We start from the raw sequence: 24665 nt of genomic DNA, 5'->3' as shown, positions 1-24665 counted from the left end.
TGTCCAGCACCTCCAGGGCCTTTCCCATCTTTCCAGCCACTCTTCCCCCGGCCCGGAACATTCCATGGGGTTGTGGTGACCCACCAGCAATTCCCGGCACGTGGCCTTGTTGCCCCTCACTCCGTTGGCCTTGACCCCTCAATCCCATGGATCCAGCCTGTCCAGATCCCTCTGGAGACGATCCTGATCTCCAGCAGATCCACATCCCACCCAGCTTGCTGCCACCTCTGCCTGAGGGTGCCTCGATCCCAGACCATCCGTGAGGATTTAACGGGACCGTTCCCAGCGCTGAGCCCTGGGGAACCACCAGTGACCGGCCCCAGCTGGAGGTGACACCATTCCCTGTCACTCCCAGGTCCTGCCAGCCTCTGCAGGAGAATTCCATGAGGGGACAGCATCCCGAAAAAGGCCCTGAAGCTGCAGGGAGGGGTTTGATAAACGCTAACCCCCCCCCGGGATTTCACAGATGCGGGCCCGGAGCTGCGAGTCCGAGTTGCCTTTTTGATGCAACAGAAAGTGGATAATTTTGTATTATTTTATTTTATTTTTATTTTTAACGCGTTTTAAGGTGAGAGAGGAACTGGAAAAGGGGAGAGGGAAGGGGGATGGAGGCCCTGGAGGGGGCTGAGGGTTGATCCCTCCGGGTGGGGAAGGAGAGAGGGGAAAATCACTCCTATTAAAAATGGCACCTTGGGAACACCGAATGGATGCAATTCCTGCAATTCCTGCAGGGCTCTGGCTGGCCCTGAACCTGAGATCCCAACCCATCCCACAGGGAGCTCAGGGACCTCCAGCCCACAAAAAAAACCCTCCTCCCACCAGCCCAAGTCTTGTCCTGGTTAATTCTTTAATTGCCAACGAGCCTGGGAATCGCCTCCGGGTGCTCGTTCCTCACCCAGTCGGAAAACTGGGATCTAACTGGGCATCCTGGGGCCATCCCTACGATCCCACCGGCACCCAGGAACTCAGTGGCTCTGAAAAGAGAGGGACACCCAAATTTCCAGCCGGGCCGGGGGGCTGCCGGGAGACTCCGGGTGGAGACACCTCCGTTATCCCTACGGAAAAGCGTTATGGAGCAGGGTGAAAATTGGGAATTTTCACCCCTCCTTGCTCCGAAAACCCTAAAAATCCCATATTTTTCCCCCCTTCCAACAGCCCCTCGATCCATCTTGTTCTTCACCGGTACAACGGGATCGTCCTCCCCACGGATCCCAACGATTGGAATTCCTGGAACTGCTCCCAGAAATCACACGGATGCACCGAAATCTCCCTTTTATTTTGGTTTTTCTTTTTTGTTTGTTTGTTTGTTTTTCCCAATTCCCGGCTGAGTCGGTGGGGTGGGGTGGGGTTGGGGGCAGGAGGGGGACCCAAGTGACGGGGGCCAGTCGCAAGGATATCGTAGAAACAGTAAACTAATTTATTAATCCTTTTTTTTCTTTTTTTTTTTTTGCTATGTACAAGTTTAATGGAGAAATCGTTGTATGAAACAATTAAAAAGAACGAGAGCTCGGAATTATCCTCTTTTTTTGTTTCGTTTCGTTTTGTTTTCCTGGTTTGTTTTGTTGTTTTGTTGTTGGGGTTTTTTTTTTTCCAGAGGGATTATTATATTTTTTGGGGGTTGTTTTTTTTTAATACAAACGGCGAAGGCGGGTGAGACCCCCCCGGGGCGAAGAAGTCAAGCCCGGAGGTTCTGCGGAATTCCAAAGGGAAACGCTTGGAAAAAACGGGAAAAACGCGGGGAGGAAAGAAGGTGTGTGTGGGGGGGAAATTAAAGGATTAGGATCAGGGTTTGGAGAAATAAGGAATTCCAGGCGGTTTTGGGCGCTGGGTGGGGGGGGTCGGTCTCCACCGCGGGGGTGGAGCCACAGCACCCCTAAAAGTTGGGAATAAATCCCATGGGAGGCCAAAAGCCAGTGCTGGGAAGGCACTGGGAAGGCGGGGTGGGAGGGGGCTGATTTCCTGCTGGATCCAAGGTGGTGTTTTCCAACAAAACCAAAACTGAATAAAAAAAAAAACCCGAAATAATCCAATTTTTTTTTTTTGGAGGGGGGTGAAAATCCCGGTTTTTTCCCTCATTACGTTCGAATTCCCGCCCGTTCCTCCTCCCCCGGCGGGTTCCTCCCTCCCTCCCTCCCCTCCCCGTGGAATCTCGCTCCCGGTCGCCGGCGGAGGCCGCAAATTCGTCGGGTCCTGGTTTAAATGTGGCTTTAGTGGGTGAAGAGCAAAGTGATTTTCGGGACGCGTGCGAGTCGGAAGCGCTTTGGGGTCCGGCAGAGAGAGAGGATGGAGCTGCTTGGTGGGGTGGACGGGAGTTAATTTTGCCTGTGCCGGGCGGAAGGTGCTGGGATGCGGTGCCGGAACGCTAGGAAAACATAAAAAAAATAAAAAAAAAAAAATAAAAAAAAATAGAGGAAAGGAAGGGAAAAAAAAAACCACACAAAAATAAAAAATTTTAAAAAATAATAATAAAAAAAAAACCACCCCAAAAAACGGGGCAGGGGGAAAAAAAAAAAAAAGGGAAAATAAAGAGGGAAAAAGTGAAAAAATTTAAAAATAAATAATTAATTAATTAAAAAAAAAAGAAGGGAAAAAAAGCAAAAAGCAGCTGAGCCGAGAGCGGAGGGAGCGGGAGGCTCCTTCCCAAAGGGGGGGGGAGGTTGGGGGTGCATCCCGAAATTTAAGGGGGATGGCGCCCAAGGAGAGGGGGGGGAAAAAGGGGAAAAGAACAACAAAAAAAAAAAAGGGGGAAAAATGTTTTAAATCGCCCCAAATTTGTGAATTTGGGGAGGTGAGGGGGGTGGGGAGGGGGTGGTCTCGGCAGCTGCGGGGGGAGAGCGGGAGAGCTTCGGACATCCCGGCCCGGAGCCGGCGGCGGAAGGGACACGGTGATCCCTGGGAATGGCAGCGTGGGATTAACCCGCTGCTCAGCGTGGGAATGTGGAACTGGAGCGTTTGGGGGGAGGAATTCTTTAATTTCTAAAGGGAAATGGTTCTCCTTAATTTTATTTTATTTTATTTTATTTTATTTTATTTTAATTTTGATTTTATTTTATTATTTTATTTTTATTTTATTTAATTTCTCTATTTTCATTTAATTTTAATGTAATTTAATTTTAATGTCATTTAATGTCATTTCATTTTAATGTCATTTAATGTCATTTCATTTTAATGCCATTTAGTTTATCTTTAAATTAATTTATTTTTATCTTATTCTTTCCATTTCATTTTATTTTAATTCATTTCCTCTTAATTTCTTTTAAACACTTTAATATTTTTAATTCTTTTTTAAAGCGCTTTAAATTTTTCATTTCTTTTAGATATCTTTGACCTCTTTCTATTTCTTCTAAATATTTTTAATTCATTCAATTTTTACGCACTTAAATTTCATTTTTTTACCTCTTTACATTTTACTCTCCGCTCACCTCACCCTTTATCTCAATTTCATTTTAAAATCCTAATTTTAATTTCCGTTCGCTTAAAACTTTGAAATTTCTCATTGAAATTTTAAATTTTTTTTTTTATAATTTATTTATTTTTTTTTTTTTTACGTTTTCTCCTGATTTATTTTAATTTTCCTCCTGTTTTTTATTTTTTTCGAGGCAAGAACTAAACCATCCTTCAAACACAACCGGCCTCGAGGCCAAACCTCCTCCCTGGACCCCAAAGGACCTTCTTCCCCCGCGATGCCGACGGCCGCCCTCACCGTCCCTCCCCGGTCTCCAATTTTTTCATTCCCACTCAAATTCCCAATTTTTTTTTCCGGTTCGTTGTTTTTTTTTTATTATTACTATTATTATTATTATTATTACTATTATTTTGGCCCCCTTTTTTCCTTTTTTATTGTTAAATTGCCCCTATGGAATGTGGCGGAGAGAGAAGTGGGGGGGGGTGGGGGGTGGAGGGTTGACTTTTGTGTGGCCCTGGCGGACGCCGCGGGGTCTCCGTTAGATCTCGTTGTGCTCTCCGACGCCGCCGCCCAAGTCGTACTCACTGGAGCGCGGCGACATCCCCAGGTACTGCTTCAGGAACTCGCTAAACCTCTTCTGGTTGTTCCACTTCCTCGCCGACTTGCGGACCCCGATGAAGCCCCCGTACCGCTTCTGCACCCCCTTGGCCGCCGGCGCCGCTCGCCAGCCCAGCCCGAGCCGGCGGGAAATGTCCTCGGGAGGCTGCGGGAAGGCTCCCGGCGCGGCCCCGTCGGAGGCGCAGCGCCGCGAGGGGTTCTCCGGCGCCACGCCGGGCCATGGCTCGGCGGCGAGGTCGCGGGCGCGCGGGGACGCCCGGCTGGCGGCGGCGCACAGCTCCCAGGTGGCCCGCGGCACGGCCTCGCCCTCGCACTCCAGGATGCAGATCTGGGAGGGGAGGGAGACAAGGGGGTGGGCGTCAGTTGAAGTTTTGGTGTTGTTTTGGTGTTCCCGGGAATGCGAGATGTCCCCCGAATCGGGGACTTGTAGGATGGCTTGAGAGGGATGGGTTGGGTTGGGTTGGGTTGGTTTGGGATGGTTTGGGATGGGTTGGTTGATTGGGTTGGGAGGGTTGGGTTGGGATGGGTTGGTTTAGGATGGTTTGGGATGGGTTGGTTGCTTGGGTTGGGTTGGGATGGGTTGGGAGGGTTGGGTTGTGTCGGGATGGATTGGATTGGGAGGGTTGGGCTGGGATAGAAGTGTTGCGTTGGGTTGGTTTGGGAGGGTTGGGAGGGTTGGGTTGGGAGGGTTGGCATGGTTGGAGTGGCTTGGGTTGGGTTGGAATGAGTTCGGTTGGGTTAGGAGAGTTGGGAGGGGTTGGAATGGGTTGGGTTGGGAAGGTTGTGTTGGGTTGGGGTGGTTGGGTTGGGTTTGGTTGGTTTCAGTTGGATTGGAAGGGTTGGGATGGTTGAGTTGGATTGGGAGGGTTGGGATGGGTTGGGCTGAGAGGGTTGGGAGGGTTGGATCAGGTGGGGATGGGTTCAATTGGGTTGGATTTGGTTGGAAGGGTTGGATTTGGTTGGAAGTGTTGGGTTGGGTTGGGTTCGGTTGAGTTGGGAGGGTTGGGTTGGATTGGGTTGGATTGGATTGGATTGGATTGGGAGGGAGCCCAGAGGTCATCATTAAATTCCCGGTGCTCTGACATCCGCCCACTTCCAGCCCATCCAGCCATGCCATCCACTGGAAGACCCCCAGGAAAAGTGCCGGCAGCTCATCAGCGCTTCCCTGGACTCATTCCCCTCCCAGATCCCGTTCCTGGGCTCCCGGAGGTGGTGATGGTGATGGAGATGTTGGGAAGCCACGGCCGTGCTCAGCATCCCTCTCCTGATCTTCCCTAAGCGGGCTCTGCTCCTGGATGGACACACTCCACACTTCCCAGGGAATTCCACACTCCTACTCCACCATTCCGTGCTCTCCTGGGTCTTCCAGCTGGGCATGAGCCCAAAAAATCGGCGAGTCATGGGATGGAGGAGGTGGGAAGGGATGGTGGAGGTGGGAAAGGAGGGTGGAGGTGGGAAAGAACGGTGGAGATGGGAAGGGACAGTGGAGGTGAGAAGGGATGGTGGAGGTGGAAAGGAATGACAGAGATGGGAAGGGATGATGGAATTGGGAAGGAATGGCAGAGGTGGGAAGGGATGGTGGAGGTGGGGAGAGATAGTGGAGGTGGGAAGGGATGGTAGAGGTGGGAAGGGGTGGTGGAGGTGGGAAAGTATGGTGGAATTGGGAAGGGATGATGGAGGTGGGAAAGGATGGTGGAGGTGGGAGAGGATGGTGGAATTGGGAATGGATGATGGAGGTGGGAAGGGATGGCAGAGGTAGGAAGGGACAGTGGAGGTGGGAAGGGATGATGGAGGTTGGAAGGGACGGTGGAGGTGAAAAAAGGTTGGTGGAGGTGGGAAGGGATGATGGAGGTGGGAAGGAATGTGGAGGTTGGAAGGGATGGTGGAGGTGGAAAGGAATGGCAGAGGTGGGAAGGGATAGTGGAATTGGGAAAGGATGACGGATTTGGGAAGGAATGGCAGAGATGGGAAGGGATGGTGGAGGTGAGAAGGGACTATGGAGGTGGGAAGGGATGGCAGAGGTGAGAAGGGATGGTGGAATTGGGAATGGATGATGGAGGTTGGAAGGGATGATGGAGGTGGGAAAGGATAGTGGAGGTGGGAAGGGATGGCAGAGGTGGGAAGGGGTGGTGGAGGTGGGAAAGTACGGTGGAATTGGGAAGGGATGATGGAGGTGGGAAAGGATGGCAGAGGTGGGAAGGGACTGTGGAGGTGGGAAGGGATGGCAGAGGTGGGAAGGGACTGTGGAGGTGGGAAGGGATGATGGAGACAAGAAGGGATGGTAGAGGTGGGAAAGGATGGTGGAGGTGAAAAAAGGTTGGTGGAGGTGGGAAGGGATGATGGAGGTGGGAAAGGAGTGGCAGAGGAGGGAAGGGATGGTGGAATTAGGAAGGAGTGGCAGAGGTGGGAAGGGATGGTGGAGGTGGGAAGGGATGGCAGGAATGGTGGAGGTGGGAGGTGGGAAAGGTGGAAAAGATTGATGGAGGTAGGAAAGGATGGCAGAGGTGAGAAGGGATGGTGGAATTGGGAATGGATGATGGAGGTGGGAAGGGATGATGGAGGTGGGAAGGGATGGTGGAGGTTGGAAGGGATGGTGCAGGTGGAAAAGGTTGGTGGAGGTGGGAAGGGATGGTGGAATTGGGAATGGATGATGGATTTGGGAAGGAATGGCAGAGGTGGGAAGGGATGGTGGAGGTGGGAAGGGATGACAGAAGTGGGAAGGGATGGTGGAATTGGGAAGGGATGATGGAGGTGGGAAAGGATGGTGGAAGTGGGAAGGAATGGCAGAGGTGGTAAGGGATGGTGGAGGTGGGAAGGGACCTCTGGCATGTCCTCATGGCACATCCTGGTGCTCAGGGTTGTTCCTCCCCAAGGGCAGGACTTTCCCCCTTGTCGATCCTTCCGAGGTTCCAGCCAGGCTGTTTCTCCAGGCCAGGAAGGTTCCTCTGGATGGCGGCAGCACCCGGAGCTCTCCCAGCCGGCTCTACTTTCCCGGCCGAGGGTGCACCCATTCCCGCTGCTCCCGTGATTTCTTGTCCTTCACCCCCTCAGAGCTGCTCTGTAGGATGATGCGCTCCAAGGATTGAGAGGAGCCCGACTGGAGCTTCCCAGATCCTCCTTCGTGCCTTCCAGGTGTGACATCGGCCTCCTCCCAGCTCCCAGGAACCGGCCACCGTGTCCCTTCCAAAGAAGCGTCATCGGCCTTCCTCGGCACCCCTGCCCTCATCCCACCACATCCCTGCCTTATCCCTTTCCGAGAGGCCTCATCCATCAAATCCAGACGCCGGCCTGGTGCCGGGACCACCGAAACCAGCACCTGGGGAAAACCATCCAGGAGGAAAAACGCGGAAGATCCAAACCGAGCAAACGCCCGAAGGCCGGAAGGCCCAGGAGGGACGGGTTGTCCTCCCTCGCGTGGAATTGTCTCCATCCCACTTTTTATCTTCCTGGTGGACACCAAGCAGGGTTGGAGCACGTTGGTGGGTCTCGTGGCTACAGGCCAAAACCTCTGGGAAGACTCTCCCCACCTCGGGATCGTCGGCTTTGCCGAGTGGGAGGTGCCGCGAGTCCCGGCGCGGGACTCTGCGGGAATTGGCGGATTCCAATGCCGGGAGCGGCGTCGGAACATCCAAGAGGAAATTCAGTCATCTCGGAGGGAGATGGTGACGAGGGTCTGGTAGGGCTGGGACACCTCCCGTGGAGGCACCGGGAGCATCCCGTGCCGAGCCAAGCTCCTTTCCGGGGATCTCTGAGGCTCTGGATGATGGGAGGGGGCGGATCACCGGAGAGCCCCAGAGGAAAGGTTCCCAGAGGAGGTTTTTCCAGAGGTGGGGCCGGAGACCATCAGAGGTCCTGGCACTCACAACATGTCACCGCAGACATCCCGAGGCCCTCAGACATCCCAGAGCCCTCAGATATCCATCTGTGGTCTCCATTCCCATGGAATTGTCTTCTCTCTCCGGGCAGCAGTTTGGGAATCCTCAGCAAACACCAGCCAGTGCTCCTCCGTATCCCGTTTTCCGTTGGCATCGACGGTGCCTCCACGGCTTTGGGATTCATCCATACCTTGATCCACCAGCTCATCCCTATCCTTCCCTGGCATCCATCGTGCCCGTGACTTCTGGGGGACCTCCCGCTCCCACCTCTGGAGGAGGAGGGATCGGCCGTCACTTTGGGAATGCGGCGGAGGGTTGTATGGAATTCCCACCGCGGTGCTTCTTCCAGCTGAAACCGGGCCTGGAAAGACCCCGAGTTCTTCTGCTCCTGGTTCCCAACCTCTCACGGGATCCACGAGCCGCCGACATTCCCATTCCCTCCCCAGATTCCTGGCTGGGGGGAGACGGAGAAGAATTCCACGCGCCTCCGGGAGGAAGAGGGCGATCCCGCGGAGCTGCCGGTGCCTTCACACACCGACCAACATTTTGGGGCCAAACCTGGGGATCCCACCCTGAAATTCGGAGGCAGAGCACCGGGGTGGCTCTGGCGTTTCCGTGGGGCCTGGAATTCCTTGGATTTTGTGGGAGGGGGGATATTTTCCAGCCCGGGGGTGCTCCGTGAGCTGCCGGCTCCTTTCGGGGGGATGTCCCATCCCACCAGGATTTATCATCACTGATAAAGAGGGATGAGGGAGGGGGGGAGGTGATGGATAATCCCTCGGGGTGGAGAGGGAATGGGAGGGAAAGGAACACAGTGGAGGGGAAAAGAAGGGATCAGGGGCTGGAAAAAAAACCCCAAATTGTTGTTTAAGGGATTTTTCCATCCGGTGTAGGAGGCGAATCCAGAGGGAGGGGGGGCTGTGGGTGTTGGCAAAGCTGGTCCCGCCCTAAAGGGGCTCAGAGGGGGATTTTGGGGGCTCCTTGGAGGTTGGGGTGGGGGGTCTGGGGTGGGGATGGGTGGGATAGGGATGCCACGAGCTGTGGGGGTGGAAAACTGGGAATGTTCAGGGGTGTGGGGACGCAGGAAAGCCGGGGATGCTCAGGGTGATGCTCAGAGGTTTGGGATACAGGAAAACTGGGGATGTTCAGGGTTTGGGATGCAGGAAAGTTGGGAAAGGTCAGGGTTTTGGGATGCAGAAAAGCTGGGAAAGATCAGGGTTTGGGATGCAGGAAAGCTGGGGATGCTCGGGGGTTTGGGATGCAGGGAACTGGGGATGCTCAGGGTTTGGGATGCAGGAAATCTGGGAATGTTCAGGGTTTGGGATGCAGGAAAGCTGGGGATGCTCAGGATGATGCTCAGGATTTGGGATGCAGGATGCTGGAGATTCTCAGGGCTTTGGGATGCAGGAAAATGAGAATGCTCAGGATTTGGGATGCAGGAAAGCTGGGGATGCTCAGGGTTTGGGATGCAGGAAAGCTGGGAATGCTCAGGATGATGCTCAGGGTTTGGGATGCAGGAAAGCTGGGAAAGATCAGGATTGAGGATGCAGGAAAGCTGGGAATGCTCAGGGTTTTGGGATGCAGGAAAGCTGGGAAAGATCAGGGTTTGGGATGCAGGAAAGCCAGGAATGCTCAGGATGGTGCTCAGGGTTTGGGATGCAGGATGCTGGAAATTCTCAGGGCTTTGGGACACAGGAAACTGGGAATGCTCAGGGGTTTGTGATGCAGAAAAGCTGGGGATGATCAGGGTTTGGGATGCAGGAAAGCTGGACATCCTCAGGGCTTTGGGATGCAGGAAAGCCTGGAATGCTCAGGATGATGCTCAGGGTTTGGGATGCAGGATGCTGGAGATCCTCAGGGCTTTGGGACACAGGAAAACTGGGAATGCTCAGCGTTTGGGATGCAGGAAAGCTGGGGATGCTCAGGATGATGCTCAGGGTTTGGGATGCAGGAAAGCTGGACATCCTCGGGGCTTTGGGACACAGGAAAACTGGGAATGCTCAGGATTTGGGATGCAGGAAAACTGGGGTGCTCAGGATTTGGGATGCAGGATGCTGGAGATTCTCAGGGCTTTGTGATGCAGGAAACTGGGAATGCTCAGGGTTTGGGATGCAAGAAAGCCGGGAATGCTCAGGATGATGCTCAGGGTTTGGGATGCAGGAAAGCTGGGAATGCTCGGGGTTTGGGATGCAAGAAAGCCAGGAATGGTCAGGATGATGCTGAGGGTTTGGGATGCAGGAAAGCTGGACATCCTCAGGGCTTTGGGACGCAGGAAAGCCGGGAACCCTCGGGGGTTTTGGGACCCTCCCGGAGCCATCCCAACCTCGTCCCCACCCTCTCCCAATTTTTGCTCCGCGCCCTTTCCTTGGGATCATCCGGCCCAAGGGCGGGGGTGGGGCAGGGTGGGCGCTGTCCCCACCCCCGCGGGGGACCAGCAGGGTGTCGTGGGTCGTGTCCGTGTGTCCCCCCCTCTCCCGGGGGACTCACGAGGACGTCGAAGGAGTCTCGGTAGAGCTGGCGGTCGCAGTGCAGGCAGTCCCCCCGGCAGTCCCCCCGCGCCCGGGCGAACAGGCAGAGCAGCAGCAGGTCCCAGAGCACGGCCCTCATGGCGGCACCGGCCCCCCCGGCAGCGCCCTGGAAAAAAAAACGGGAGACAGGGAATTCTCACCCCCCCCGCCTCCGTCACACCGGGATACGGCTCCGTGCGCCGCCGGTACACCCCCTGCTCGATCCTCGCTTCCCCCCGTCCAAAATTATCCTTTCGGGGAAAAGGAGCCCCGATTGCTCTCCCCCTTTCTCCCCCCTCCGCCCCCGAAAGGGATCCCAGCTGAGTTTTTTCCAGGTTATCCCATGGCACGAGGCCCGGACGGGGCTTATTTTAGGAGGCGGACGTGGCTGGGCAGCACGTCCCCGGAGCAGGGCTCGCTCCTTATCCCAGCGCTGCCGGAGCCGGGAGAGGATTGTGTGTCCCCCCCCTGCTTCCAGTTTTCCTTCCTGGGTGTGTTTTTGGGGCGCTGCCATCCCCTAATCCCTGTCTTTTTTCCCAGGATCCGGAGCAGCGAAGGCAATTCCCGTAGAACCCGCCGTGTCCCGTCCGGTTGTCACCAACGCCGGCGACAGGCAGGTGTCATTAGGTGTCATTAAATGTCATTAAGTGACCCGACCAAGGCCGATTCCTAGAGGTTTATCCCCTGGAAACGGGAATGTTGGTCCTCCTGACCCCCTTTCATCCCGCTGGGAAAAGGGACCCAACATCCCTGTGGCCCCTCGGGAGCAGATCCCGGGTTTGTGGCACAACGAGGGGACGAGACGGAGGTGACAGACGGGGAACGGGAAGTTTGGTGCCACCCGGGTCCCTCCGTGCTGGAACAGCACCCAGAAAACCCTAAACCAAACCCTCGGGTGTCGCTCCATCATTCCAGGCTGGTTTTGGGGGGGGGGGGCACCTGGGAAAAGGTTTCCCATTTATTTCCCGCCCCTCCAAGGACAGCCCCTTTTCCTTCCAGCACCTTCCCAGCTCCCTGAGTGGCACGAGGGTCACCTTTTGTCCCCGCCAGCCAGCCCGGCAGCTCCCCGGTTGTCGTTTGCCGGAGGGTCCGAGGGGAAGCTGATAAGGAGCGGGAAGAATTAAGGGTTTAATCTCCCCCCGAGTCATTAAAACCCGGCTGGCGGCTGAGTCAGAGCCTTGGCAGGAAGCTCCCAGGAGAGGGCAAACCCCCCTCTGGAAAAACCGCGCAGCCCCTCCACGGGAATTCGGCAGAGGGGCAGGGAAGGGGTTGGAAAAGCCACCCTCACCCCCCTATCCATGTCGCCAAGGGGACACCGAGTCCAACGTCCCGGGAAAAGCAGCGGGAAAAGCGGGAAGAGAGCAGCGGGGGGTCACATCTGGCTGCGGAGGAGGCGCCGAGATTAAGGCTCGGCTTTTTCTTCCCGGTTAATTGAAAAGATGTTATCGGGAATGCCGTGCCCTGCCAGCATTCCCGGCCGGCCAGGGCTGGGAAAAAGGGAAACAACCCCCTCTCTGCCCATCGCCGACCCCCCCCCCCCCCCTTTCCCCAAAATTAAATCAACCTGTTCTAAGGGAAAACTGGGAACGCTCAGATTTTTTTTCCCCCTTGCTCCCACCTTTGGAAACCTTGTGAGGGGGTGAAACCCCCTCCTGAGTTTCCCAGCCACAAATCCGTGTGAAAATGAGGGATACTTTCCCCCAATTCTCCTCATTTTCCCCCCATTTTCTCCTATTTTCCCCCGTTTCTCCCCACCCCGCCCTTCTTGTATTTTTCCACGGCTTTTTGCGATTTTTTTTTGGCGTTTTTCACCGTTTCAAGAATATTTTTCCCTCCGGGCCCTCTTTCCCGAGGGATGTTCACAACCCTCGTGTCCGGGGGGGGTGCCGCGGGACCCCGGGAAGGGATGTCACGGCCACGCCGAGGCCGCTCCTGGCCACGAACCTTCCTCTTTCCTCCCCCAAAAAACCGAACCCATCCACACCAAGGGGTGTGTCGGGATCCAGCCGCTCCATCCCTGCCGCTCGGGGCTGAATCCTGACGAGTTTTTTTTCTTTACATCCAGTGGAATTACCCTCATTCATTTTTTTTGGGGGGGGGGAGATAAAAAAATATATAAAAAATGAGGTTTATGTGGAAATCCAGCCCTGCGGTTCCGGGGTCTGGTTATCCATCAGGACAAGAGGCTTTTATTTATTGGGATGATGAGGGAGAGAGACGCTGCCCGTGAAAGGGGGGGATTCGGGAAAGGATGTGGGGCTGGGAATGACCCGAGGAGAGGAGGTGGAAGGGGAAGCAGGTGCTGCCTGAGATGGGATTTATTCGCCTCATTTGATGCGATCTGGGCCGGGGAGACGCTCCCCGCCTGTCCCCGGGGATGCTCCGGCCCCTCTTCCCACGGGAGAGGCGAACCGCAGGGATTATCCCGGCGGTGGGATCGCAATCCTTGTTCCCCCAAACCCCGGGAGGGGGTTAAAAAGGCAGCAATTTCCCGGCTTTTTTTCCGGGCCGGGATTAATCCCCGCCACGTGCGGAGCACATCCCGCAGCTCTTCGCTTCCCGGAGCAAAAACCAGCCCCGATCAACCGGATCCTCCTGATTCCCACCCTGCCCAAAGCCAAGGCCTGATCCAGAGGGCAAGAGGGATGAGACCGGGAAGGATCCAGCCCCCGCCGGGATCCGGCATGGAAGGATTCAAAGCCTCTTCCAGCCCAAAAAAAGCACAATATCGTCCAAGAGTGTCCCCCCGCTGGCACCACCAAAACGCCTCCCTGCTCCCCCCCAAATCCTGGTAGCTTCTAGGGGGGATTTTAGGGAGAAACGGAGGGATTTGGGGATGGGGGAGGAGGAGGAGGGTAGGGTTTGGCTCCAGCTGCCCGGGCGCTGGGTAGAAAAAAGCAGCTTCTCCTTTTCCCGGTGCCCCTCAATCAGGTAATTGGCCATAATTGGCCCGAACGAGCGGCCGCCGTGTGACTGTAAACACAGATGCGGGTTTGGAGAGGCCGGGAAAGGCTGCTCGGAGGGGGGAAAAAACCTCGGGAAGAACGTTTATTCCCGCATCCCTGCGCCTCAGCCCTTCATTCCTGCTTTTTTTTGGGGGGGTTAGGGGAGGGAGGAACGGGGAGACACACACAAAGCAACCGCAAAAAAATAATAATCCCGTTTTTGCCCCCTTTTTTGCGATTTTAGGGGTGAGGGGGAAAGAAAAAGGGATGGCGAGCCGGGCATCTCCCGGAGCATCCCGTGGGTGAGCCCGGTGAGGTCCCGGCTGGAAGAGAAAGGGAGGAGAAATAGGGGAGGATGGGGGGGGACAAGAGAAGGATGCAGGGCTCCCGAAAAAAAAAATCCCCTCAAAAAAAAAAAATCCCCTGAAAAAAAAAATCCCACCTATCCCAAAGAAAACCCGCGAGCTTCCCCCCCACCCCCTCGGGCTTCGGGCCGACTCTTGTTGCATCCCTGCGGCTCCTCTCCGGCGGATCTCGGGGCTGGAGAGCCAAACTTTTCCTCTCTCCAGGATGGAAAGATGGGGAATATAAATCCACGGATCGCAAGGCGGGACGCGCCGTCCTCGAATTCCAAAGAAGCGGGCGAGACCCGACCCCCCCCCAAACATTCCTCCTGCAGGGATGGGAGTGGAATGACGAGCAGAATCCCTACCTGCGGTGTGCTGTCGGCTGCCGGCTCCTGGGATTCCTGGGATCCGCGGGTTCCTCGGGAGCCGGTGGCTGGGGTGGTGTGTATATATAGACGGTGTACACGCGCTTCCCACACCTCCTTCCCGGACACGTGCGTGCCTGAGCCCACCCCCGGGATGCGCCAGCTGGGCACCCGGGGATGTGCATCCAGGGATGTGCCTCCAGCCGCCGCTCCCGCATCCCGGCAGCATTCCCCCAGCTCCCCCCAAATCCCCGGCGGGAGGAGGAACAGGGGGAAAAACCCCGAGAATCCCCCCCCGAGAATCCCGGGAATGCTGGGGTTTGGGGTTGGAGGGTGGGGGGAGCGAAGCTGCTCGCGGCGTGTCCCGGGTTGGACAAGGATCCAGAGCTCCGGGATCATCCCTGAATTATCGGGATTGCCCCCTCCCTCAACCCCTTCCTTCTGTTTTCCCCCCTCAAAACCCGGGATGAGGCACGGGGGGGGGGGGTCCTCGAGCCCGTTCCCAGCCCACTCCCGACAGCTCCCGGCGGCTCCCGGGAATGATTGATTTCGGGGGCAGAAAATTCCAACTTCCCATTTCATGGATGAGGGGATCCAGGCACCTCAGAGCTCGGATCCACCCGCTGCGAGCGTCGGGAACAAAACGCTGCCTCAGGCTTGGAAAGGCCAAATCCATCTTGACCTTCAGCGGTTTCTCCTGCAGAGCAGCGTTATCCCGGTTTTTTTTAGGTGGGAATTCATGGAGCCAGGACCACCCATCCCCCCCTCCAAGCGCCTCTTCTGCCCCACCCTGGCAATTAAATCCCAAAATGTGCCGTGGCACTGCGATCCCATCTCGGTAATTCCCGGTGCTGAATCCCTGGGAAGGGCCGGAGCTGGGAGGGAAAAGCTTTTCCACCGGGATAAGGCCCCAGGTGAGACCACCTGGGATGTGCCAGAGTACAAAAAAAAAAATCAGGAAATGAAGGGAAATACCCCAAAGCGGCGGGATATGACATCACAGGAGCGCTCGGAGGAGACCTGCCCCGTGCTGGGAGCGAGAGGAGAGCCTGGATTCGGGATGTTTTTTTGGGAAAAACAGGGCTGGAGACTCCTGCCGAGAGTGCTGGAAACTGGAACACTTTTTTTTTATTATTATTTTAATAAATAAACTTCAAATTAATTTGGTTTTTTTTTTTCATTTTTCATTTCACAAATGTTTGTTTTTTTTTTTAAATAAACCTTTTCCTTCGGGTTTCTCCCGGATTTTCCACAAGGACCTCATTCCCTGGCTCTCGAGCAGGGAGTGGGAAGGCTTCGTGCTCCTTTTGTCCTTTCCTGGAATAATTTTTATTCCAACCTCTCAGGGCTTCATTCCCTCCACTGCCTCCCTCCCCTCTTCAAAATAGCCATTTTTTGGTGTTTATTCCCGCTTCCTTTTCTCCCCAATTTTGACCAAAGGGGTTTTTCTCCGAGTTGGATCCGATGATGATGATGATGGTGATGATGATGATGATGATGATGATGATGATGATGGTGGTGATGTTGAGCTGGCAGGAGCAGGAGGCAGCAAATGACATCGGGGGCGTGACGTCTTTAACGGCCCCGCTAATTAACAGAGGGATAATTGACAGCTGAACTGCCCAAACCCAGCCCGCTAAAAAAAAAAAAAAGGAGAAAACTCCCATTTTTTTCCAGCATTCCCAGGTTTTTCCAGGCACCCACAGCCCCCCCATTGCTGGGATTTGGGAGCTGGGAAAACTGACCCCTTGTAAAATCAAGAGGGGGGGAAAAACACGAATATAAATTGGTTTTAAAGGGTTTTTTTTTTTTTGGGAGAGCAGTTTAGGGGGTGGGAATCGTATCCCTGGAGGATCTGGAGAGAGGGAAAAGCAACGATCCTTTTTGGGATGAGAGCATAAAGCAGGTGGGATCTGGCACGAGGGCAAACTTTAATAAATTGAAGTTTAAAGGGCTTAACTGCCCTGAATTTGGGGTGGAAAAATGCCAAAATGGGATGTGGGCTCTTGCTGATGGTTCATTCCTGTTGGGAGCTCAGAGGTTTGTGCCGGTGGGATGAGGAGGAGCGGGATGAAGGTCTGAGGATGGACCCTTTCTGCATCCCTGGATGGGCAGGGCAGTGGGATAATCACACTGGGGCTCCTCAGGGAGCTTCAGGGAGCTGGAGGAGCTCGGGAAGGGTTGGAGGGGGTGAAGCAGCTCGGGATCCTCCGCCTGGTGCCCTCCATGGAGCAGGAAATAACACCTCCAACAGGCCCTGGATGAATCCTGGAATTATTCAGCTTGGGAAAAGACCTCCAAGGTCATCAAATCCAACACCACCAGAGGCCTGAGTGCCACGTCCAGCTGTTCCTTGGACACCTCCAGGGATTGAGGATTCCACCCCTGCCCTGGGAAGTTCATTCCAGAACCTGACAGCCCTTTCCATGTGGGAATTGTTCCCAATATCCCACCTCAGACTCCCCTGGCACAGCTGGAGGCCGTTCCCTCTCCTCCTGTACCTTATTCCCTGGGAATTGGGGACCCTCCCCCGGCTCCCCCCTTCTGTCAGGGAGTTGTGGGGTGGGAAAAGGTCCCTCCTGATCCCTCTTTTCTCCAGGATGAGGGAGAATTCCGGAGCCTGAAGGGGCTTCAGGAGAGCTGGAGAGGGACTGGGGACAAGGGCTGGAGGGACAGGACACAGGGAATGGATCCCAGTGCCAGAGGGCAGGGAGAGATGGGAGATTGGGAAGGGATTCCTGGCTGGGAGGGTGGGGAGGGGCTGGGCTGGAATTCCCAGAGAAGCTGTGGCTGCCCCTGGATCCCTGGGAGTGTCCAAGGCTGGGTTGGATTCCCTTGGAACAACCTGGGATAGTGGAAGGTGTTGGGGATGGAATGAGATGAGCTTTAAGGTTCCTTCCCAAAATCCCATCCCTTCCCAAATTCTCTATCCTTTCCCAAATCCCCCATCCCTTCCCAAATCCCAAATCCCTTCCCAAATTCCCCATCCCTTCCCAAATCCCCCATCCCTTTCCAAATTCCCCATCCCTTTCCAAATTCCCCATCCCTTCCCAAATCCACCATTCCTTGCCAAATCCTCCATTCCTTCCCAAATCCCTTCCCAAATCCCAAATCCCCCATCTCTTCCCAAATCCCAAATCCCTTCCCAAATCCCCATCTCTTCCCAAATCCCCCATCCCTTCCCAAATCCTCCATCCCTTCCCAAATCCCCCATCCCTTCCCAAATCCTCCATCCCTTCCCAAATCCTCCATCCCTTCCCAAATCCCCCATCCCTTCCCAAATCCCCCACACCTTCCCAAATCCCCCATCCCTTCCCAAATCCCTCATCCCTTCCCAAATTACGCTCCAACGCTTTGGGTGGGAAGGGACCTTAAAGACCATCAAATTCCAACTCCCTTCCCTGGATTCCTCCCTCGTCCATCCCCTCCATGCCAGGAGTGATCCGGCTGGAGAAGAGCTTGATCCCAGTGTGGAAAAATCCTTTATTTTTTTCCATAGTCTGATTTTTTTTTTGATTTTTTTTTGGGGGGGGGGTAAAATCTCCTGATTTTGGCAAATCCTCTCTCCTGGCTTTGGGACCGTGGCTCTTCCTTCCCGGGAAAAAAAAAAAAACTCTTCCCTGGGGAAAAAAATCTGCTCTGTCTGGTGGATGGGCTGGAAAACAGATTGGAATCGGTGACTCATTCCCACTGGAGGCTGTTTTTGGGAAGCAGGGCAGCCTGGTGTGTGTGTCCCCCTCCCACATCCATCAGGTGGTGGGAAAGCCCCCGGAGCCACTTCCAACCCCGCCGCGCTTCCGTGGGGTGGGAAAAGGAGTTTTTGGCTGGATTGGAGCTTTTCCTGCCTCTTTTCTTGCATCCCGATCCCGGGGTGGACACGGGATGAGGATGGAGCTTTGCCCTGTCAGGATCCAGACCCTCCCTTCCGAAATTCCACATCTCTAATCACTATCCCTTCCCAGATCCTACATTTCTTCCCAAACCTCCCATCCCTTCCCAAATCCCACATCTCTTCCCAAATCCCCCATCCCTTCCCAAGCCACCATCCCTTCCCAAATTCCCCATCCCTTCCCAAACCATCCATCCCTTCCCAAATCTCCCATCTCTTCCCAAATCCCCATCCCTTCCCAAACCCCCCATCCCTTCCCAAATCCTTCAATCCTTTCCCAAATCCCCCGTTCTTTCCTAAATCACCATCCCTTCCCAAATCCCCCATCCCTTCTCAAATCCCTTCCCATCCCTTCCCAAACCCCAAATCCCTTCCCAAATCTCCCATCTCTTCCCAAATCCCACATCTCTTCCCAAATCCCCCATCCTTTCCCAAATCAGCATCCCTTCCCAAATTCCCAATCCGTTCCCAAATCCTCCATCCCTTCTCAAATCCCTTCCCATCCCTTCCCAAACCCCAAATCCCTTCCCAAATCTCCCATCTCTTCCCAAATCCCCCATCCTTTCCCAAATCCCCCATCCTTTCCCAAATCAGCATCCCTTCCCAAATTCCCAATCCGTTCCCAAATCCTCCATCCCTTCTCAAATCCCTTCCCATCCCTTTCCAAATCCCAAATCCCTTCCCAAACCACCTATCCCTTTCCAAATACCCATCCTTTCCCAAATCCCCCATCCCTTCCCAAACCACCCAACCCTTCCCAAATCCCCATCCCTTCCCAAACCATTCATCCCTTCCCGAATCCACCATCCCTCCCCAAATCCCCATCCCTTCCCAAATCCCCATCCCTTCCCAAACCACCGAAACAACCCTTTATTGCCAGGATGGAGACGATCCAGCTGCTTCTTCCCAGGCCTTCTTCCCAATCCCACAGGTTTTAGGGACACAGAAACCTCCAGCAGCTCAACTGCGCATCCCAAAGACAGCGAGAAATTTGTGTTTTAGTTGGGAAACATGGCCAGGCAGGAACAAAATCTGGGATAGTCCGAAATCCCCACGCTGCAGGACCTGGGCGGGCTGGGTACCCTCCGGGTATCCGCCAAAATTACCCAAAAATTGAATTTATTTAACTTTTTTTTCATGACTGGGGCTAAACCAGAGCCGGGAAGGAAAAGCAGGGAAGAGGCCGCATTTCCTTGCCCTGGATATTTGTCCCACCGCCGGGACAAAGGGACAGAGGGACGGACAGACGCTCGCATGGCAGGGGGTCGGTCACAGCCCACCGCGTTTCGATGAGTTTTGCCCTCAGCGCGCTGCCGTCGCCCGCCGCAGGGCCTGCTGGGACTTGTAGTCCTCAGCTTAAGCGCCACCGCCGCGCACGCGCAGCGCTCCCTTCCCCGTCTCGCCGGCGGTAGGGGGAGAGGCTCGTGCGCTGATTGGTCGGGACGCGGGCGGTGGGCGGAGAAGAGGAGGCGAGGCGGGGGGTTGATTGGCTGGAAGGCGAGCGGGGGGCGTGGCCCGAGGCCGCGGCGGGAAATGCGGCAGCGGGTGCGGCGCGAGCGCGGCCGGTGAAGGGGCGGGGCCGGCAACGGCTGAGGGGGGACCGAGAGCGGGCTGAGGGGAACGGGGGGAACCGAGACCCGGCTGAGGGGAACGCGGCTGCGGAATGGCGGGGCTGGGGCTGGCGGCACCGGGAAAAGGGCTGGTGGAGGTCGGGAGGGAGTTGGGAGCGTGGGAGACGGGGAAAGGGGGCTGGAGTGGGGAAGGGAAGGGGGGCGGAGGTGGGGAAGGACCCTCAGGGAAGGGGTGGGAGTGAGGGGATGGTGGTGGGAAAAGGGGTCTGAGGTGGCCGAGGGGTCTCGTTTGGGATGGAGGGAGGAGCTGGGGCTGAGGGGCTGCTCCAGGTGGGAAAAAGGACTCTGGGGAATGGGGAAAAGGGGCTGAGGTGGGGAAGGAAAAAAGGGGAAGGGTCAGAGGTGGAAAAGGAGTGGGGAAGGGGGGCTGGGGTGGGGAAGGGAAGGGGATTTAGGTGGGATACTGGGAATGGCTGGGGCTGAGGGGCTGCTGGAGGAGGGGAAGGGGCGGTTGTCTCTTGAGGGAGGGGGTGTGGGAGGAAGGTGGGGTTTGGAATGGGGAGCTGAGGGCTGGACGGTCGGGAATAGGGTGGGAGAGGGTTGGGAGGGCTGGGGGGAAAAGAGGGAAGGTGTGGGAAAGGAGCACGGCTGGAGGATGGAGGTGGATTTGGGGAGGGAATGGCTTTGAAGGGAGCAGCAGGTGGGGTAGGGGGGGAGGGTTAAGGGATTGGGAAAGGGATAAACGGGGCGGGAAAGCAGAAAATACCGTGGTTTTAGGGATGAATTTGGGATGCTGCTGAGCGCTGGCACAGGGAGGAGGGAAATGAGGGGCTCAGAGGGGAGCAGGGACAAAGAGGGACTTGGGAAGCTGCGCTGGGCAGGAAAGTGAGGAATGACATGGAATGGGGGGTCTGGGAGAGGGATGAGGGTGAGGAACAGGGCACGGACCGGCGGGAAATTGGGAATGGAAGCGCAGGGACACGATGCAGCCGTGGACAGGGAGGAAAACTTCCAAAAGGGGGGAAAGATTTAGTGCCAGAGCGGCTCTCGTGGGGAACTCGATTGATCTCCAAGTCGATCCCGGTCGAAGCTTCCCGGGGAGCTGCTGCCTTCCCTTCCCTCCTTCCCTCCCTTCCCCCCCGCAGGGAACGTGGCTCCAAAGCTCCTTCCCTTCCTTACCGGGCTCCGTCCCCCCCGCCGGCGGATCGATGGCGCTTCCCGGGGCTTTGGATCCCGCTGTGCAGCCGGGATTGTGCTGGATAATGGCTCCGAGTTACCATGGATATGGGCTCTCCCTTAAGTGCCTGCTTTGGATGTCGCTCCTCGTGTGGCTGCATCTTATCCCGCTAAAACTGATGCTGCCTGGAAGCTTTTCCTTGGGAAACCACATTGTATCCCCCTAAAACTGATGCTGCCTGGAAGCTTTTCCTTGGGAAGCTGCATCTTATCCCGCTAAAACTGATGCTGCCTGGAAGCTTTTCCTTGGGAAGCTGCATCTTATCCCGCTAAAACTGATGCTGCCTGGAAGCTTTTCCTTGGGAAGCTGCATCTTATCCCACTAAAATTGATGCTGCTTGGAAGCTTTTCCTTGGGAAGTTGCATCGTATCCCAGTAAAACTGATGCTGCTTGGAAGCTTTTCCTTGGGAAACCACATTGTATCCCACTAAAACTGATGCTGCTTGGAAGCTTTTCCTTGGGAAGCTGCATCTTATCCCACTAAAACTGATGCTGCCTGGAAGCTTTTCCTTGGGAAGTTGCATCATATCCCACTAAAATTGATGTTGCTTGGAAGCTTTTCCTTGGGAAACCACATTGTATCCCCCTAAAACTGTGATGCTGCTTGGAAGCTTTTCCTTGGGAAGCTGCATCTTATCCCAGTAAAACTGATGCTGCTTGGAAGCTTTTCCTTGGGAGTCTTTTGGGAGGGTTCAGCTTTTCTTTGGGAGAGTTTTAAGCTTCTTATCCCCTTCTCTTCCATGTTTTTCCAGCGGGTGACAGCCCTGTGGATCGTCCTGGAATTCTGGGAGGCGGGGAGGCGAGAGAGTTCCCGCTGGTGCGCGTTCCCGATTGCCAGATGGGATACTGGGAAGGAGTTGTGGGGAGGGGCTGGGCTGGAATTCCCAGAGAAGCTGTGGCTACCCCTGGATCCCTGGGACTGTCCCAGGCTGGGTTGGATTCCCTTGGAGCAACCTGGGATAGTGGGAGGCATCGGGGTTGGAGTGGGAGGCTGCTGGAATGGGAAGCTGTCACGGCCTTCTGGTGGACACAATTCCAAAGGAGGCTCCCAGATCCCAGTGGGAAACAATCCCTGCAAAGCAAACATAGGAAAGGTGCAAACTTGACCAAAATACTGGATATTTCCTGGAGCAAACTCCAGGAAAACCCCAGGGATGAGCTTCCCGCTGCAGAAATCCCACTTAGGAGCAATGCTTAATTTAAGGAATTCCTGAATCCCAGGGTATATCCATGTCCTGGTCTTTCAAGCCATGAGAGGAAACTCATCTCGGTGTTTTCCAGTCAGAGAATCCCAGGATGGTTTGGGTGGGGAGGGATTTTAAGGATCATCCCGTTCCAACCTCGACACCTCCCGCTATCCCAGGTTGCTCCAAGGGAATTCAGCCCGACCTTGGACACTCCCAGGGACCCAGGGGCAGCCACAGCTTCTCTGGGAATTCCAGCTCGTGCCAGGGCCTTGATTTTCCCACGATTACAACCAAACTGAAACAAAGGAGGGAAGGATTATAAATCCAAGTGGGATCTGCAGGATCTGGGAACCGTCGGAGCTGGACTGTTCCCTCTCCTTCTGTCCCTTGTTCCCTGGGAACTGGGGACCTTCCACCCCCTAAAACTTCCTTCCAGGGAATTGTGGAGAGCTGGGACAGTGCCAGGATGGCACAGAATCCTTAGGGATGGTTAAGGTTGGAAAATCCCTCCGGGATCACGGAGTCCAACCACCCCCAGCACTTCCAAGGCCACCCCTGCCCCATGTCCCCACAAGCCACATCCACAGGGATTTCAAATCCCTCCGGGAATGGCGACTCCACCCCTGCCCTGGGAAGTTCATTCCAGTGCCTGACAGCCCTTTCCGTGTGGGAATCATTCCCAATATCCCACCTGGCACAACTGGAGAGCAGTGGGGTTCTGCCAGCAGCTCCCCGGGGCAGAGCTGGAATTCTTCCCATGGTTTGGGGAAGCAAAATCCTGCAGGACTCACCTTGTTCTTCCTCCCTCGTCACCGTTGCAAGGCCCAACACGGAAATTCGGGATCTTCCCAGCCCCAGGTTTCATTTCCAGAGGCCTGGGATCGGCCAGAGCTCCGGATCCTGTTGGGTTTTAGGGGCAAATCGTGTTTCCTTGGCTTTGTCCGTGTTTTGAGCGGTTGGAAAAGGTCTCGTGGGAATAAATGACCTTGTTCCACCATGAAGAGGAGGAAGAGGAGGAAAAGGAGGATTCCTTCCCTCTGGAATTCCTCCTCCTGCTTTAAATCCGACCTTCTGGTTTGGGAATCGACAGCTGGGCTGTGCTTTTCCCTCCCCAGCCCTTCCCCCAGTATTCCCTAATAACTTTATTCCCATTATTTTGCCCTCTCCAGCAGGGACAGGTGGATGCCGTGAGCGCCTTCCCCCCTGGAATTCCTCCTGCTGTTAATCCCATCTCCAAGCCATTGGAAAAGCTTCTGGAATGTTCTTGCCAGGGGTCATTTATTCCACGAGCCATGGCTGGATTTCCAGCCCTATCTTTGGTTGGAATTCTGGAAAAAAGAGGTGGAGCAGGTCAGAGATCCCAAACTTCCCATCTGGGAAAGGCACCGTGGGCAGCTGCTTCCCAAATCCTGGAATCCCGGATGTCCACGGGCTCCCACCCGCCCTGGGGATCCTGGGCCGGGAGTGGGGAGGAAGAAGGTGCTGGAAGGAGCTTTGATTTGATCATTCCCAAGGGAATTCTTGGAAAAGGCAACTTGGCCCCCTTTTCCCGAGCAGGACCAGGAGGAGAATCCGGGGATCCAGAGGGATGTGATGGGGATCAAACCCTCCCCAAAGCCCAGCCCTGCTGTTGGATGAAGGGGAGGGAGGTGGGAACAGCCAGGAAAGATCCTCCATGGGCAGAATCCCACTGGGATGAGAGAGGGAGACATTCCAGTATCCCCATCCTGATCCAATTGGAAAGAGCTCCGAGAGTCCCTTCCAACCTCTGTTATTCCAGGAAACTCAGTTTAAGTTTTAATCCCAGCTCTTACCCAGCAAAGGTCTCAGCTCCTAGTCCTCGTGGTCTCCTGGGAAAAGGATCAAACTTGGGAATTCTTGGGATGGACAGAAGGAGGGGAAAAAAACCCAATGGCACAAATGACAGAGCCCAGGGAAAGAATTTTATTGGGATTGCAGGAAAAAAAAAACCCACGGGATTTTAAGGGCAGGAAAAGCCCCTCCAACAGCATCCCAAAGGAGGTGGTTCCGGACACCTGGAACATTCCTGACCTCTCTGAGGGGGGGAAATCCATGGGATTCATGGAATCAGGGAATATCCGGAGCTGGAAGGGACCCACCAGGATCTCCAAGTCCAATCCCATCCTATTGCTGGAAGCAAATCCTTGGCATTGGCGGCTTTGGTGTTTGGCCCGGGGCTGATTCCTGGGATAGGCGTCGTCTCCCGCTCCTCCTCCCGGATCCGCCAGAGCGTCATTCCAACCTTTTCACCATGTAGGGCCCTTCCAGCTCGTAGCCGATCTTCCTGTAGTAATTCCTCGTGCCGACACCTGGGAGAAGAGAAGGGACAACACGGATGAATCCCGTGGGATGGCAAAAGGACTGGAGGAGCTGGAGCTTCCAGGCAGGAGCCGGAGCGGGGGCGGACTAATTAGGCGCTAATTGGGGTGATTTTCCGGCAGGAACAGCCGCTCCTTTGTCTGGAGAAGGAGAGGGAACGCTTGGATCCAGGATCCAACAAAACCCCTGGCGCAGCTGTGGGATCGTTGCCGGGAGCTGAAGGGCCCGACAGCCCCCGGAGCCACTTCCAAGGGCTCCTGGGATAGTGGGATCCAATTTCCTCATCCCGCTCTCCCAAGGCCTCTTCCCTCTCCTGCTGCCTCCAGGAGACTCCATGGAGGGCGCAGGATCCCGCAGTTCCCAGGATTCTGGGGTACG

At 55.3% G+C, this 24665-nt stretch overlaps 2 protein-coding genes and 1 long non-coding RNA gene across 7 annotated transcripts in view; 1 reads left to right on the top strand and 2 right to left on the bottom strand.

Moving 5' to 3' along the window:
* Positions 1 to 1141: 1141 nt before the first annotated feature.
* PNOC (prepronociceptin) lies at positions 1142 to 14207 on the bottom strand. 5 transcript variants are annotated; one of them, XM_051809825.1, is made up of 5 exons: positions 14064 to 14207; positions 11441 to 11506; positions 10387 to 10533; positions 3992 to 4352; positions 1142 to 2362 (listed from the first exon to the last, which is right to left on the bottom strand). In XM_051809825.1, the coding sequence occupies exons 3-5, from the start codon at positions 10504 to 10506 to the stop codon at positions 2313 to 2315; spliced, it is 531 nt and encodes a 176-aa protein (XP_051665785.1). In that variant the 5' UTR covers positions 10507 to 10533; positions 11441 to 11506; positions 14064 to 14207; the 3' UTR covers positions 1142 to 2312. The 5 variants fall into 5 exon arrangements, 4 of the variants coding, with proteins under 4 accessions (XP_051665785.1, XP_051665777.1, XP_051665801.1 ...); XM_051809817.1 differs by lacking the exon at positions 11441 to 11506; XM_051809841.1 differs by lacking the exons at positions 10387 to 10533; positions 11441 to 11506; positions 14064 to 14207 and adding an exon at positions 6845 to 8169.
* LOC127481031 (uncharacterized) lies at positions 5385 to 6706 on the top strand. Its single transcript, XR_007908089.1, has 3 exons — positions 5385 to 5475; positions 6529 to 6604; positions 6643 to 6706. It is a non-coding gene; the product is annotated as an uncharacterized LOC127481031 (long non-coding RNA).
* Positions 14208 to 23876: 9669 nt separating the features above from the next.
* Positions 23877 to 24665, bottom strand: part of ELP3 (elongator acetyltransferase complex subunit 3) — a 91832-nt gene continuing 91043 nt past the window's right edge. Inside the window, exon 15 of the mRNA XM_051812475.1 lies at positions 23877 to 24277. Coding sequence (XP_051668435.1) covers positions 24201 to 24277 — 77 coding nt within the window. The 3' untranslated portion in view covers positions 23877 to 24200. The remainder of the gene's footprint in view (positions 24278 to 24665) is intronic.

This window comes from Manacus candei, unplaced genomic scaffold, assembly GCF_025592945.1.
Source record: "Manacus candei isolate 608988 ecotype Guabito, Panama unplaced genomic scaffold, ASM2559294v1 h1tg000007l, whole genome shotgun sequence".
NCBI classification, from domain to species: domain Eukaryota; kingdom Metazoa; phylum Chordata; class Aves; order Passeriformes; family Pipridae; genus Manacus; species Manacus candei.
The sequence above is the reverse complement of the archived record's forward strand: the minus strand, read 5'-3'. Positions and strand labels throughout refer to the sequence as shown.